The sequence below is a fragment of the Myxocyprinus asiaticus genome, chromosome 5 (assembly GCF_019703515.2).
Source record: "Myxocyprinus asiaticus isolate MX2 ecotype Aquarium Trade chromosome 5, UBuf_Myxa_2, whole genome shotgun sequence".
Lineage (NCBI taxonomy): Eukaryota > Metazoa > Chordata > Actinopteri > Cypriniformes > Catostomidae > Myxocyprinus > Myxocyprinus asiaticus.
The window spans coordinates 54,715,933-54,731,534 of NC_059348.1; the positions used below are offsets into that span (position 1 = coordinate 54,715,933).

The 15,602-nt window shown below is 40.9% G+C and overlaps 1 protein-coding gene across 1 annotated transcript; it reads right to left on the minus strand.

The window, feature by feature from the left end:
* Positions 1–802: 802 nt before the first annotated feature.
* On the minus strand, positions 803–15,024 carry LOC127441338 (BTB/POZ domain-containing protein 2). Its single transcript, XM_051698644.1, has 9 exons — positions 14,510–15,024; positions 13,343–13,462; positions 13,099–13,255; positions 12,884–12,989; positions 9,231–9,428; positions 4,755–4,947; positions 2,756–2,843; positions 2,327–2,473; positions 803–1,736 (listed from the first exon to the last, which is right to left on the minus strand). Exons 1-9 carry the CDS (start codon positions 15,004–15,006, stop codon positions 1,575–1,577), a joined length of 1,668 nt encoding a protein of 555 aa, XP_051554604.1. The 5' UTR covers positions 15,007–15,024; the 3' UTR covers positions 803–1,574.
* Between the last annotated feature and the right edge of the window lie 578 nt (positions 15,025–15,602).

The window sequence follows — 15,602 nt, forward strand, 5'->3', positions numbered from 1 at the left end:
TAATATGAGGTTAAAGAATCACAATTTATGATTCCAGTATTGTCTGATTTTATTGCTGATTTGAAATATGTTTGATTGTAATCTTGACCAACCGTTTTTGAGATTTCGGTGTTCCCCCATTCAAATAGATAGGAGCTTTCAGATGTTAGTGGAGATTTATAGTAAAAGAGGACTTAAATATTGATGTTTTTCACCCTCACCTATCATATCACTTCTGAAGACATGGATTAAACCACTGGAGTACTTTTATGCTGCCTTTATGTGCTTTTTGGAGCTTCAAAGTTCTGGTCACCATTCACTTGCATTGTATGGACCAACAGAGCTGAAATATTCTTCTAAAAATCTTCATTTGTGTTCTGGTGAACAAAGAAAGTCATACACATCTGAGATAGCATGAGGGTGAGTAAATGAAGAGAGAATTTTCATTTTTGGGTGAACTGTCCCTTTAAGAGTTTATTCACATTATTCGTAGGAACATGTTCCAATTCAGAAAATGTATGCTTATATATACAAATACTTCTAAAGCTAATACGGTTTCTGAGGTTGTGTTAAGTGCTAATGTCAATGGCTTTATCAGAATTAAATCAAGACACTGCTCTGTTAATCCAACCATTAAAAAATGTAATTTAAACTGTTTAACCTACCAGATGGTTTCAATAGGTTTAAAGAAAAATTTGTAGCATTAGGTTATTTCATTCAGACCTTTTATTTTTGACATTTCTCAAAATGCTCATCCAACGGGTCACGTTTGAGAGCAAAAATATGTGACCACCCTAAACGGAATTGCTCAAACATACTCCTATTTAAAGAATATGATTCAATTTATTTGACAGGAGAAATCATAGAAACTGGTGCAATATTACAGACCCATCAACAATGAAACAATCAATCTGCAGGTGTGTGTTTGTGCTAAGCAGTCTACAGTCGTAATAATGGCATGCACGAGTTCAAGTTTAAGTTCATCCTAAATAATAAATAATGTGGCTTTCCTGAATGGATTATTATTCTTTTTTTAATTCTCTAGTTTCATTAAGTGCTGAATTTATTCATTTCACAAAAACAATTTCAGGTCACATTTCACCCTAAAATCGGAAAAAAAATTAAATAGAAATTGTAGCCGTAAAATGATATTTTGCATGAAGAAAATAGGGTGAAATGTGACCCAGTAAGGTTTTGTGAGATTCACTCTAGTAGTTAAATACTCTGAAATAGTGTGAGGTGCTGATTCGGCAAGATTTTTAATTGCAACCCAAATATACTGATGCTGAATCAACTGTTAAAGATACATAAAAATAAACATACATCTGTATTTGACATTTAAACTGTCGGTCATGGATTAGTAATGCATTTTCTGTTAATAGTCAGTTCGGTTGTTTGTAATGTGTAAATATGGGCACTCAAAAAGTTTCTACTGTCAATTATTAAATGCACAAAAACCCCTGAAGATAAACTGTCCATCCCGTAATGATAATGAGTGGCTCAAATGTCCATTTCTTTGCACTTCTTTACTGTCAGTCCTCAGATATTGTGCCACTGGAAACAGTCCGTGTGTGAGCCTCGAGTTGTCCCGATGACTACGTGTAGAAGATGATTTCTGGGATTTGTCCGTCCTCTACAGATGTGCCATTGTTGTTGCCTGCGGCGTAGCAGAACGTGAAGCAGGTTTTGGTTCCGGATCCGGATAACTCGTGCGTCACCTTCCTCATGCCTTTAGTGCCGTAGTGTGAATCTGGACCCTGTGAGACGAGAGAGATGCATTAAATACACTGACAGAGCGTGCTGAGTGACTCCAGTCAGGTCTCCTAAGCAACCAAATTGGCCCGGTTGCTAGGGAGGGTAGAGTCACATGGGGTAACCTCCTCGTGGTCACTATAATGTGGTTCTCGTTCTCGGTGAGGCGTGTGGTGAGCTGTGCGTGGATGCTGCAGAGAATAGCGTGAAGCCTCCACATGCGGTAACACGCTCAACAAGCCCGGTTGCTAGGGAGGGTAGAGTCACATGGGGTAACCTCCTCGTGGTCACTATAATGTGGTTCTTGCTCTCGGTGGGGCGTGTGGTGAGCTGTGCGTGGATGCCGCAGAGAATAGCGTGAAGCCTCCACACGCGCTACGTCTCCACGGTAACGCGCTCAACAAGCCACGTTATGAGATGTGATTTTTTTGGCATGAAGGTCTCATTAAAACTGAATTGGAAACTTTTGACCAGATCGTCATCATTTATTTGTGGTACTTTTCAAATGTCTTTTATGATTTGACGGATTTTAATCATTTAAACTAAGAAACAAATCTCACCCATCATGTGTGTGAATTGAGTATTTTGGCTTTACCTTTAATGTAGCGCAGGCGGTGTAATTGACATTAGGCAGAACCTCCACTGGCTCTTTAAACATGACTCTGAAAGTGCTGGCTGACCCGTCACAGCTGAAGCCCGTGTCATTCTGACCCAACACTGTGTTGCTGTCTGTGTGAATGATCTGAATAAAAGACATTCAGCGCTTCAGAATCAAATACTCTTGAGAGACAGAATAGACAACATGAATTTATGTAAATGATGCAGTTCTATTATTAAAGGAGCACAAAGCGGATGTATTTTCCCCTCTTTAAAACATTTTACAAAAATGAAGACTGTAGCAAACATCTCAGAGTTCTAGAGAAAGCTGTTTGATTCTACGTAAGGGCCCTCATGTTGATGACTTTGTGCACCTTTATAATTAAGTTTCATCACTTACACTGCACGTTCAGTTCAGCAGATGTACCTGTATGTTTACTTGATAGTCTGTAGGTCCGTGTATGGATCCATACAGTCCAAAACCCACGATAAATATCCTGCGATTTACAGAGAACCTGTGAAAACAGACTGAACATTAATACTCTTGAAAAATGACACGACATCATCACAATGAAAGATCTGTGATGCTAAAACCATTTACTTACAGTATTTATCAAGACTGTAAATGACATGGGCCAATATTACATTTTGGTTGATACAGGATCATAATTAGTGGTTATAAATCTGTTTTGGCCGATAATTAATAAATTGAGCATTTTAAAAAATCAGTACTATTTCGTCTAAAAATAAAAATTAAAAAGTAAAAAATAAAAATTTAATTAAGAATAATATACAAAAAATATATATAATAAAAGTGATTATTTATCATAAAAAATATATTAAAAATAAAACTAAAATCAATCATTTTCAATGCTTCAAGAGAATTTAAGCATCAGCGTGTTTAACAGAATAATTATTAGTTTTCTTATAGATGACAGATAAATGTATCTAAATATAAAAAAATAAAAATAATGTCCACCATTGGAGGACTCCAATGCTAACCCTAAGCCTAAATATAATAGTGACTAGGGGTGTAACGGTTCAAATTTCTCACGGTTCGGTTTGTATCACGGTTTTAAGGTCAGAGTTGCGGTACGGTTCGGTATTTTCTTTGTTCAGAAAAAAATATATTACTGCCAAATCCAAAGAATAACCTGTTTGGTAACACTTCAATAGGTTTGCACTTAAATAGCAATCATTATTTTACAGTAACCATAGTTTAACCATGGCATTTGTAGTAAATTCATAGTAACCACAATATAAACATGGTTACTGTCATGGTTACAATATACAGTAAAACCATGGTTAATTGTATCAAAACCATGGTGACAGCAGTCATGGTTACTACAATATTACTATAGTAAAAACATGGTTAATTTTCGTCAGTGTCCTTAACTAAAACAAACAAAAGAAACAACATTTTCTCTAATTACTAAATCAACATTTTAACCTAATACCTGCACTAATACGCTACATACATCAACATAAAAGTGCATTTCAAACCCATCTCAACATATATTCAATACTGGGAAGCTGTACATCACTATAGAAGGACTAACCTTGCTATAAGAATGCATACGGGAACGGATGTTGTGATAATGCTGCTCGAGTATTTTAATCATACGTGAAAATCCCACATAACACCCCAAGCGCTTTAGTTATTGTTTCATGTCTGTCCGAATTAGCACTGGAATGGCGTGTGTGCAGTTTCGGCTCACCTGCGGCTCTTTTCCCGAGTGATGTTGGCGTAAATGATTAATCATGTATTTATGTATTACTATAACGGCATTTTAATGCCATTAATCGAAGTGCATTATTGACGCTCGTGATAGATTACAGGAAGAACTTGCGTGCACGTTTTAAATAAACCCTCACGTGCATCATTGACATATATTACCAGTATACAGCACTCGTGTCGAGCGATGTGGGCAAACAGTGCCCGTTTTGTAAACGTCTTTTGACCATCGCTATTGTAATTGACTGCAAAAAGAAAATGTTCCCAGAAAGGAGAAACGCAGGGGGCTTCTGCATCAGCGGCTCGCTTTCTCCACTTGCCACTTTCAACTACACACAACGCATCCAGAACTGTGATGTCATCAAGTTGACCCACGTGAAACACTGGCAGAGCGTATCCATCTATAGATCCATACAGGTGCATTAGCGGAGGTTCTAACTGTGCCTGTCTGTTTGACACTTTGTTTTCTTCACCATACCTTATGCTCCAGATGTGTCATTAAACGTGAGGTGTGCCAATGCTTACCGAACCGCGGGTGGCAAACCGTACGTTTTTTTTTCTCTGGTTTTTTTTTACCGAGAACCGTTACACTCCTAATATTGACTTATACCAATAATAATAATCACCAATATCGGCCAATAACCAATATGGACCAGATATATTGTACATCCATAATGAGCATCTCTCTCACCGAATGCGGTCGCTGGTTCCGCTGTAGCCCCAGCGGCTCTCCACCTGTCCGAAGCGTGTGATACTGCATTCTTTCCCCCGCAGACAGCAGCGCGGCCGGTCGATAAACTCCACACGTGGTTTAGGGTTTACAGTAAAGTGCAGGAACAGACTCACAACCTCTCTGTCTGTCAGAATGGCCGACTGGGCAGGACCTGAGTGAAACACAGAGCACATGTGCTTAAGATAAAATCAGATCTCTCCCAAATCACAGTTATAACACAGTTATAACTGATAATACCAGCGATTTATAGCATATTTTCTGGATAACCAAACTATCGTTTATCTGCAAAAATCCACACCGATAGTTTTTCCCTGTTGCGTCCGGTTTTGGATTGACTGGAAGGGTCCGCCGTCGTTATACAGTATGAGAGCGTCCTCTAGAGGTGAAATAAAACATCACTGATGCCTTGTGGTGTTTGTTTTGAGGCTACACTCTGCATGGAGCGGAACACTTCAGATGCAGATTTAACACATCAACAATGAAAAGGCATGTATACAGTACACTATAGTACACGTTGTCATATCATTATAAAGTAATTTATTTGTTGACTAGATGCTGCATTAGTAGAGAACAGCAGTATGTTTGCTGACAAGGCTGAGAGGACGTCAAGCGGTTAGAACAATGTGACAAAAATACACTTAAGTCCTACCCAAATGTTTAAATGTCACGACTGTTCCCATCTATTACCATCTATTTGCATTAGTTTATATCAAGCTGGTCACGTTTATGCATTCATTAGCCAGCTAAGTTGCACATTTAAAGCTATTGACTCAAGGCAGCAAATTAATATCTTCATGCAGCAAAGAGAAACGTGTAAACCACTCAGAAACGCATCTGATTTCAATTCAATTACTTTTATCCTCACTGTAATACGATGACTTCAGATCGATCACATTCTTGCGCTAACAAAGGCGAAAGCAGGTGTCTCAATACGCTTTTAAAGCTCTTTTTAATTAGACACATCATCTACAAAACAGCGCTCCTGCATGAGATGCTGAATAAACAAAAACAAAGGGAAACAAAGACGTTTGTCTAGCACGCATTTACATATGGAGGGTTGCAAAAGTGTTCGGTGTGAACAGCCCCTTACAGTTGGTGGAGGTCTTTGGCCGTTGCGTCTTGCGAGTTGTTTAAATACTTTGTCGGGAAAGATGTTCAACTTGGAAACGTGTGTCTCAAGATCATCGCGTTCGGTTCCAGTCTGTTGTGTTTCGTCTGACTGAACAGCCCATGACCTGTTCTCATAGTCTGAGCCGCTTCACCACCGAGTTCAGCCGGATACCACAGCTACACTATATTGCCAAAAGTATTCGCTCATCTGCCTTTAGACACATATGAACTTAAGTGACATCCCATTCTTAATCCATAGGGTTTAATATGACGTCGGCCCACCCTTTGCAGCTATAACAGCTTCAACTCTTCTGGGAAGGCTTTCCACAAGGTTTAGGAGTGTGTTTATGGGAATTTTTGACCATTCTTCCAGAAGAGCATTTGTGAGGTCAGACACTGATGTTGGACGAGAAGGCCTGGCTCGCATGCTTCGCTCTAATTCATCCCAAAGGTGCTCTATCGGGTTGAGGTCAGGACTCTGTGCAGGCCAGTCAAGTTCTTCCACACCAAACTCGCTCATCCATGTCTTTATGGACCTTGCTTTGTGCACTGGTGCGCAGTCATGTTGGAACAGGAAGGGGCCATCCCCAAACTGTTCCCACAAAGTTGGGAGCATGGAATTGTCCAAAATCTCTTGGTATGCTGAAGCATTCAGAGTTCCTTTCACTGGAACTAAGGGGCCAAGCCCAGCTCCTGAAAAACAACCCCACACCATAATCCCCCTCCACCAAACTTCACAGTTGGCACAATGCAGTCAGACAAGTACCGTTCTCCTGGCAACCGCCAAACCCAGACTCGTCCATCAGATTGCCAGATGGAGAAGCGTGATTCATCACTCCAGAGAACGCGTCTCCACTGCTCTAGAGTCCAGTGGCAGCGTGCTTTACACCACTGCATCCGATGCTTTGCATTGCACTTGGTGATGTATGGCTTGGATGCAGCTGCTCGGCCATGGAAACCCATTCCATGAAGCTCTCTACGCACTGTTCTTGAGCTAATCTGAAGGCCACATGAACTTTGGAGGTCTGTAGCGATTGACTCTGCAGAAAGTTGGCGACCTCTGCGCACTATGCGCCTCAGCATCCGCTGACCCCGCTCTGTCATTTTACGTGGCCTACCACTTCGTGGCTGAGTTGCTGTCATTCCCAATCGCTTCCACTTTGTTATAATACCACTGACAGTTGACTGTGGAATATTTAGTAGCGAGGAAATTTCACGACTGGACTTGTTGCACAGCTGGCATCCTATCACAGTACCACGCTGGAATTCACTGAGCTCCTGAGAGCGGCCCATTCTTTCACAAATGTTTGTAGAAGCAGTCTGCATGCCTAGGTGCTTCAATTTATACACCTGTGGCCATGGAAGTGATTGGAACACCTGAATTCAATTATTTGGATGGGTGAGCGAATACTTTTGGCAATATAGTGTATCTGTGAATATTGCTACTCTACGTACAACTGTACTGAATAAAAAACAATGTGGTATTTCACTGTTATTATGAAGCTTGAGTCTGGAGTAGTAGGAATCAGTGCAAGTGTAACACCATGTGAACTGTCTATTGAAGTGTTTTCCCCCCTCATTTTACTTTTGACTTAACATTTGAGAATATGGACTAAAACTTTTTATTTATTTATTTTATGCACATTAGTTGAAAATGAAATGCTCTTTTTTTAACAGGCAGGATAGGAAGTTCTATGCAACAATATAACAGTGCTGAATGGTTTATGCATTTATTGCACCCTCTTGTGGACGGAAACAACGTCAATTTAAAAATCAGCTGAATATTAGAATAAAATTTGAATATTAGTAAATAAATAGAGCACAAAGTAATGGTTTTGTGCAATGTTAGGAGAACCGCAATAGCTTGTAGGTTGGTATCTACTGCAATATAACTATGAATGACATCATGTCTTATTAATATAGTTGAGCCAACAGAGGGGCGTTGAATATTTGGACCATAGACATTTAGAGATGTAAAATGTTCCAAGGACATTTAACAATTTAGGGTAAGATGAGTCTCCTGGAGGCAGAAGGCCACAGGATTAAAAACATCATCAGCTAAATGCTGCAGTTCCGCAAAATTGGCTTTGAGACCACGGCAATTCCACTGGATTATTTTTTTTATTTTTTTCTCCCCAATTTAGAATTTGGGCGCGTGGTGAGTTATGCGTGGATGCTGCGGAGAATAGCGTGAAGCCTTCACACGCACTAGGTCTCCGCGGTAACGTGCTCAACAAACCACGTGATAAGATGCGTGGATTGACGGTCTCAGACGCGGAGGCAACTGAGATTCATCCTCCACCACCCGGATTGAGGGTCACTACACCACCACGAGGACTTAGAGCACATTGGGAATTGTTGTTAAATTCCCAGGGCACCCTGATGAGGTGAGCGAGGGATAAAGGCGACCGGAGATGACAGTTCGAGAGAGAGAGCTTCAGGCAGCTGTCCTGCATGTTTGGTTGTTATTTGGCTTTTGCTTTAATTCACTATTAAATTGTGAGTTGCACCTTCAAGCCGGTTCTCGCCTCCTCCTTTCACTTTGAACATTGGTGCCAAAACCCGGGAGGGAGGAAGGATGCCCGTCCACCCAGGGGAGCGCCGCTGCCATCCGCCAGGGGACGGAGTACCCCGACCACCCGGATGCGGGGAATGGCCGCCGTCCGCGAGGTGAGAAGGGACTGGACTCCCCGACCGCCTGGAGCGATGGAGCTGCTGCCAGGGGTGGAGGAGTGCCCTGGCGGCCGCCAGAAACGCAGAGGGGTCAAGGGAAGACCGCTGTCCGCAAGGGGAGGAGGGAATCGACTCCCTGAACGCCTGGAGCGGTAGGGCCGATACCCGGGGCGGAGGAGTGTCCCCACGTGCCGCCAGAAATGCGGAGGGGCGTTCGGTCCGCTGGAAGGTTTGACTCCGGTCGGCCCGGGGAGGAGTGGCTGTCCTCCGCCTGAGAAGGTGGAGGAGTGATCAAGGACCACGCAACGGCTCATCAGAGAACCAGTGAGTGAGTTTCTTTTTTCTCTCTCTCCTCTCTCTCTGTCTCTCCATGTTGGCCTTTCCCTCTGCTTTTTTTTTTTTTTTCTGTCTCCTCCCAGGTCGAAGAAGGTGGGGATGACCAGCCGGCAGGTGGGGTGATTGCCTGTTAGACTTCCACAGTAAACTTGTTTCCCCATTCACTTATTCACACTGAGGGAGGAGTCGTTCATTATCTGTGGTCATTGACAGCAAGCCACAAATGAAGTACAGTAAACAACCACATTGAACACTGCTGAAAATAACACACAATATTGAATTAATTCCATAACAAATAGCAGCCTACACACAGACCTGCGGCAAACTCCTCTATCGTCATGAGGGGGAAGCGGATGAGACTGAGGGCTTTGCCCAGCACACGTCTCTTGTTCTCTGGTGTGGGCTGTAGCTGCTGACGGTGAGCCTCTGCCTCTGCCCAGCGGACCGCTGCCCCGAACAAACGCACCTCTCGCACACCCAGAGTGTCCCTCTCCAAAACTGCAACCAGCGTGTCTGTGACAAACACACAAAAAGAGAGAGTTACGATAAGCTTACAGTGGCCCCAAAAAGTATTTGGACACTTAAAGGAACAGTTCACCCAAAAATGAAAATTCTCTCATCATTTACTGCAGAACACAAGACTCCAGTGGTTTAATCCATGTCTTCTGAAGCAATATGATAGGTGTAAGCGAGAAACAGATCAATATTTAAGCCTTTTTTTTTACTATAAATTCTCCTTCCTGCCCAGTAAGTGGCAACATGCAAGAATGTGAATCGGCAAAAACACAAGACGAATATGAAAGTGAAAGTGTAGATTTATAGTAAAAAGGACTTAAATATTTAACTTTTTCTCACTCACATCTAACATATCGCTTATGAAGACATAGATTTTTATTTTTTTTCCCTCCCATTTTCTCCCCAATTAGGAATGCTCACTTCCCAATGCGCTCTAAGTCCTCGTGGTGGAGTAGTGACTCGGCACACCTTGGATTCGAACTCGCGACTCCAGGTGTGGTAGTCAGCGTCTTTACTTGCTGAGCTACCCAGGCCCCATAAAGACATTGATTTAACCCAGGGGTCTGCAACCTATGGCATGCATGCCAGCATTGCCACGTGGAGGGGTAATCACTGGCACACCAGTAATGGCGAGAGAGGAGTGGACTTTTATTTATATGAAATTCCGCACCTGCATTCCAATCTACATCTTGATGTAATCCTTCCTCAAGATCACGCAGCATGTTTTCATTAGCTGAATGGGAGGCTAAACAAAAAGTTAAAAAGTGACAAGACTGCAGTATACCCAACAGACTCGTGCAGCACGTGCAAGCCATTCACGCATCACGAGCCGCCAGGGCTTCACTTTCAGTTAATCGCGCAAGAAAACGTGCCGCCTTGCTTCAGTCAGGCTGCACTGATGACAGCCTACATTCTGTGTTTCATTTGTTTCTTTTTGCTTTCAGAAGAACACGTGATGTAATAAGGAAAACACCACTATTAATCCTTGAGATGTCCAACCCAGCATACAGGTACACCCTCCTTAAACCAGTCACACTCAAAATGACATTAAACGATTAAAAGAGAAAACAAACCCACATCGTGGGGTCCAAAAATCTGAGTCTATTCAAAATATAAATTAAACCTGGAATAAAGTTTTAGGATTATGCAGGTGTGATTCACCGAAAAGGGCTAATAGTTGATCAGCCTGTGATGCACGAATGGCTTGCATGTGCAGCTCGAGTCTCGTCACACTTTAATAGTGTTTAGCCTCCCATTCAGCTGATGAAAACACGCTGCGTGATCATGAGGATTACATCAACATGTAGACTGAAATGCAGGTGTGAAAAACTTCATATAAATAAAATAGTCTGCTCCTCTCTCGCTGTTGCTTGTGTGCTAGTGATTACATGATAACAATGACATAACTATGACAATTGTTATGTCAACTGAATAACAATGACATAATATAAGAAATATTTAAGATTCCACACAATTTCGTGATCAGTAATCAAATTTGTGACATTAACTGTGTTAACTCATTTTGTACAAAAGGACAGGTTTTCTTTCATTAAAGCACTTTCACAAGATGCTCTGTGAAAATTCACATGCACGATCATGATTATATCATAATCGTCAGGTTTTGCACAAACTTTTCACTCAAAATGTTATGCTGATTGTAGTGTTGTCAAAAGTATCGGTACTTCGGTACCTTGTTGGTACTAAAATAAAAAAGATGTAACGACACCAGTGATTCCACAGTACCGGTTGTACCGAGCACTTAATTCTTAATTCGATACGCGCACACTGTCTGACTGACACACGACTGCTTTCAAATGTTCACACGCTTGAGTGTGTGCTCTGTTACTCCTTTTACACTGAAATGCACAACTAATCAAATTAAAATCGTGATATGTCCTAGTGTGATTATTAAAGCACGAAATGCTGCAATCTTAGTCTATATGAGCTGCATGAGCTTTAAATGAATGTCTGAAGCCTATCGCTCATACACTGGAAACTCCACTGACTATGAGAATCATTCGCAATTTATGAGATGACAAAGCAGAGCACTAAACCACTGTGAAGCGCTATTTTTATATATTTTATATAATTAAATTTGCACAGCATTTGTGGTTTAACGATCACACTGGGCCATGTAGTGAACTGTTTATCAGGAGAGGTTAAACTTCCTTTAAAAATACACGTCAAAATAAAAGCATGATTCATAATAAAAGCGAAACGCCTGAAATTGAAGAAATTGCAACAGAAATATATTATAACTGTATAGTAAAATGTAATCCTCACTGCAGAAATAATAATAATAATAATATTGTAATAATAATAAATAATGATTAATGAATAATGATTGTAATGATAATAAAAATTAAGCAATATATCACAAGCAAGAGTGCTTTTGTACTGAGTAAAAGTTTGTTAAAAAATGCCATGGTATGTTGAAAAGTAATTTTTCTATTTTTTACTTGTTAATTTATTTTTGTAACATTTTTTATTACACACCATTTTGATAATGAAATTAAATAAAACTTTAAAACATGAAATTCTGTAAAAATAATTTTTAAAAAAAAGGAAAAAAAGGATTTGGGGGAAATATAAAACAGATTTCAGTAGGGCCCTGCTTAAACCAAACAAGTGTTAAACACTTAAGGGAAACATGCATATCTTTTAATTTATTATTCACATTGAAATGTAACTTTAAATAGGCTAAAGGAGTGTGTTACCATATTAGAAAATATTTTCTAAGGTATCAAAATTGGTTTCAAGAACTGTGAAATTTCACTGGTATCGGAACTGACAACTGAAATTATGGTACCGTGACAACACTAGCTGATAGTATCATTTGTAATGAAAAATAAATGATTAAATCAGAAAAATGCTAAATAGAAACATTTTCACAAGTGGACTCAAACTTCAGAAAATCACATACGTGATCGTCGGCACAGCCATTGACCAGGAAAATAAAAAATGACACTCCATGTCAAAAAGGTTGCCGACCCCTGATTTCACCACTGGAGTCATATGGATAACTTTTATGCTGCCTTTATGTGCTTTTTGGAGCTTCAAAGTTCTGGCCACAATTCACTTGTATTGTATGGACCTACAGAGCTGAAATATTCTTCTAAAAATCTTCATTTGTGTTCTGCTGAAGAAAGAAAGTCATACACATCTGAGATGGCATGAGGGTGACTAAATGATGAGAGAATTTAAATTTTTGGGTGAACTGTCCCTTTAAGTCACATTTAAATATGTCTGAATGTCATTGCAAAATGACACAAAATTTTAAAGAAAGTGGCATCTGCAAACACAATACTAATTTGGGAGTATGTGAAGCATGAGCATCGTTCAGATGGGTTTTACGGTTCTCTCTTTCTGTTCTGTGAACACTCAGAGAACACAGCTGGGTGTAGATGTTATTTCTGTAGCTGTGATAACAGTTTCTCTCAGTGATTTAATACCCAGATCAACGTCTGTGAATCCCTCCGCAGCCAGAGCGTCTCCTGTGTTCTTGTCAATGTTCTCCAGACACAGACTGGCCAACTGCGGCTCGTCGAAGAGTCGAGCCTTAAAAGCAAACAATCCCTCTTTCAGAACCACAAGAAAACTGCTAATAATCTGGTGTGAATCCATTACTTATTTTTAGCAAATATATTGTGTCCTGAATCAGGTGTACCTGTGTGAGCAGCATGAAGGCGTTGTCCGCTCGCAGGTTCTTCTTGAGAAACTCGACGCAATGGGCCTCCAGGGCCGGCACGGCGTATTTCTTGGCGGTGTACAGAGTGGTCATCACTGTCTCTGGTCCAATGTGAACTTCATCAGAGTATAAGAACCTGGGAAGAAGGTCTCGGTCAATATCGACATGCATAAAGCTTGCAGGAACATTTATTCATCTACATGCTGAGAGACAAATATCATACTTCAGCAAGGCAAGGAACGCAGCAGCTTCAACATCAGGAAGCTCGATTTCTGTAGATGTGGTGGCCATGCCTCCATTAAACATGGCATCAAACACAGCGCTGCCAACTGCCAGAACAAACCTGCAAAACAAAAGCATGTCCAGGTCATACTTCACCACAAAAACAAAAATAAGCATTACAAACGTTAATGATATTTGATAACTCCCTTGTGCGGCCTTCGGGACATTTTTATCTTTTTCATTTGTGTTAATGCCAACATCATAAATTTTGCCAAAGGTGTGTATTTTGATATTTCAACCTCAGTTCCTATAATACATCTATAATACACTGTATACACAAAATAGTTACACTCAGGACCTTCAGGACAAAAATGTCCCCATTGAAACCCATTAAAACTGCAATATTTGATCCCAGTGCCATTAAAGCATAAAATCATGAATTATACGACATTATGCTTTCATTCCGGAGCCCTGGCTTCAAAATTTACATTTTTAATATTTTCCACCAGATGGCGCCATTTTTCTCATGTTTAGCCTATGGAGCAAATACATGCTTTTCCCCTATTCTCTGTTTGCTGTATTATAGAGCACTGCAGGCACTGAATAAATGATGCAGATAAAATTGTGTGTGTTGGTATGGATGTCACGGTGTGTTTTGTATGTGTGTGTTGAGAAATGTGTGTGTGAAAAAAACAAAAAACAAAAAAAAAGTGGCATTATGTAAACAAACTGGCATTTAAAGGGTTCAAATCCTGAAAATGAATGAATATTTGGTAGTTATGATCAGGACTGATGTTGGTTAGAAAAGTGGAAAATAATATGAATATATAATATTATTATGGCAGTTTTTTTTTTTTTTTTACTTTGACCTCTAAGGACCTCTGAGCAACTTTTTAAGGGTTAAATTTCCATTTGTTTCACACAAAGCTATCATATGACTTCAGAAGACTTGGAATTAAGTGTACAGTTCATATTGACAACTTTTATGGTGCTTGACAGCCCCAGTCCTAATTCACTTCCTGCTAAACTGTGTTCCACGGTAGAAAGTCATACGGGTTTGGAAAGACATGACGGGGAGTAAATGATGCCAGAATATTCATTTATGGGTGAACTAGCAGTTTGCTGGCATACCGTTTGATCACATGTAATTGGTGTATTTAGTAATCACCTGTGTGCAGGTATCCGCTGAACACCCATTCCTTTACCCACTAGAAAGTGAACGTCGCTCAGCACTTCATTATTGAACAGAAACGCAAATCTCTCCTTTACGGTGCTTTTCGTCGCTTGCCAGTTATAAACGGGCTCCCGGTACACAAGCACGGCGGCAGCAGAATGCGTGACGACCGCCGGTGTCATCGCTGCGTTAGACGGGTTTCCTGTCATATTCGAGGCGAGAGGAGCCAGCGGCCCCGCCACCGCCGACGGGAGAGAGTTCATCAGGTTCGGCGGAGGTCCCGACGCAATACCGGGGCTTTCCAGGCCTGCAGGCCCCGGCTGAGGGTTCGAGCGTCTGGTAGTGCCCTGAGACCCTCCACCGCCCACGACGGATCCTCCGTGAGCCGCAGCTATTGCGTAAGGACTGTTACTCGGTTGGCTGTTACCCAGAGGTCCGGGTCCGGATAAATTTAAACACGGAGCCCGACCGCTATTGTCTCCTGTAGCCATCTTGGATTGAGGCGCGCGCCCGCTGAATCAGTAAACAAATCGCGCGCACGGTCAGTATGCTTTTAGCGCACGCGCACAACATCCGGTCTGCAGAGCACGTGCGCAGTTTGCTGCAGAAGTCCAATATTTACTCTTCTAAATTGACATAGTTGTTTGTTAACGGGGGTTGGGTCTGTTTACGATTCAGTAGTGTAAATTATACCATGGTACTTGATAAAGCATGGTACTGAATGATTTCCATATTCATCAGAATCAGAATGAGCTTTATTGCCAAGTATGCTTACACACAAAAGGAATTTGTCATGGTGACAGAAGCTTCCAGTGCAAAGTGAATGCAACGTATATACAGTTGAAGTCTGAAGTTTACATACACCTTAGCCAAATACATTTAAACTCAGTTTTTCACAATTCCTGACATTTAATCATAGAAAACATTCCCTGTCTTAGATCAGTTAGGATCACTACTTTATTTTAAGAATGTGAAATGTCAGAATAATAGTAGAGAGAATGATTTATTTCAGCTTTTATTTCTTTCATCACATTCCCAGTGGGTCAGAAGTTTACATACACTTTGTTAGTATTTGGGAGCATTGTCT

What these genes read in the sequence shown, in the direction of transcription:
- LOC127441338 (XM_051698644.1), bottom strand. Translation starts at nt 15,006, where the DNA reads ATGGCTACAGGAGACAATAGCGGTCGGGCTCCGTGTTTAAATTTATCC. An exon ending in GCGTTCCTTGCCTTGCTGAA is followed by an intron (nt 13,256 to 13,342) that starts GTATGATATTTG and finishes CCTTCTTCCCAG; the next exon opens with GTTCTTATACTCTGATGAAG. An exon ending in ACTATCAAGTAAACATACAG is followed by an intron (nt 2,474 to 2,755) that starts GTACATCTGCTG and finishes TCTTTTATTCAG; the next exon opens with ATCATTCACACAGACAGCAA.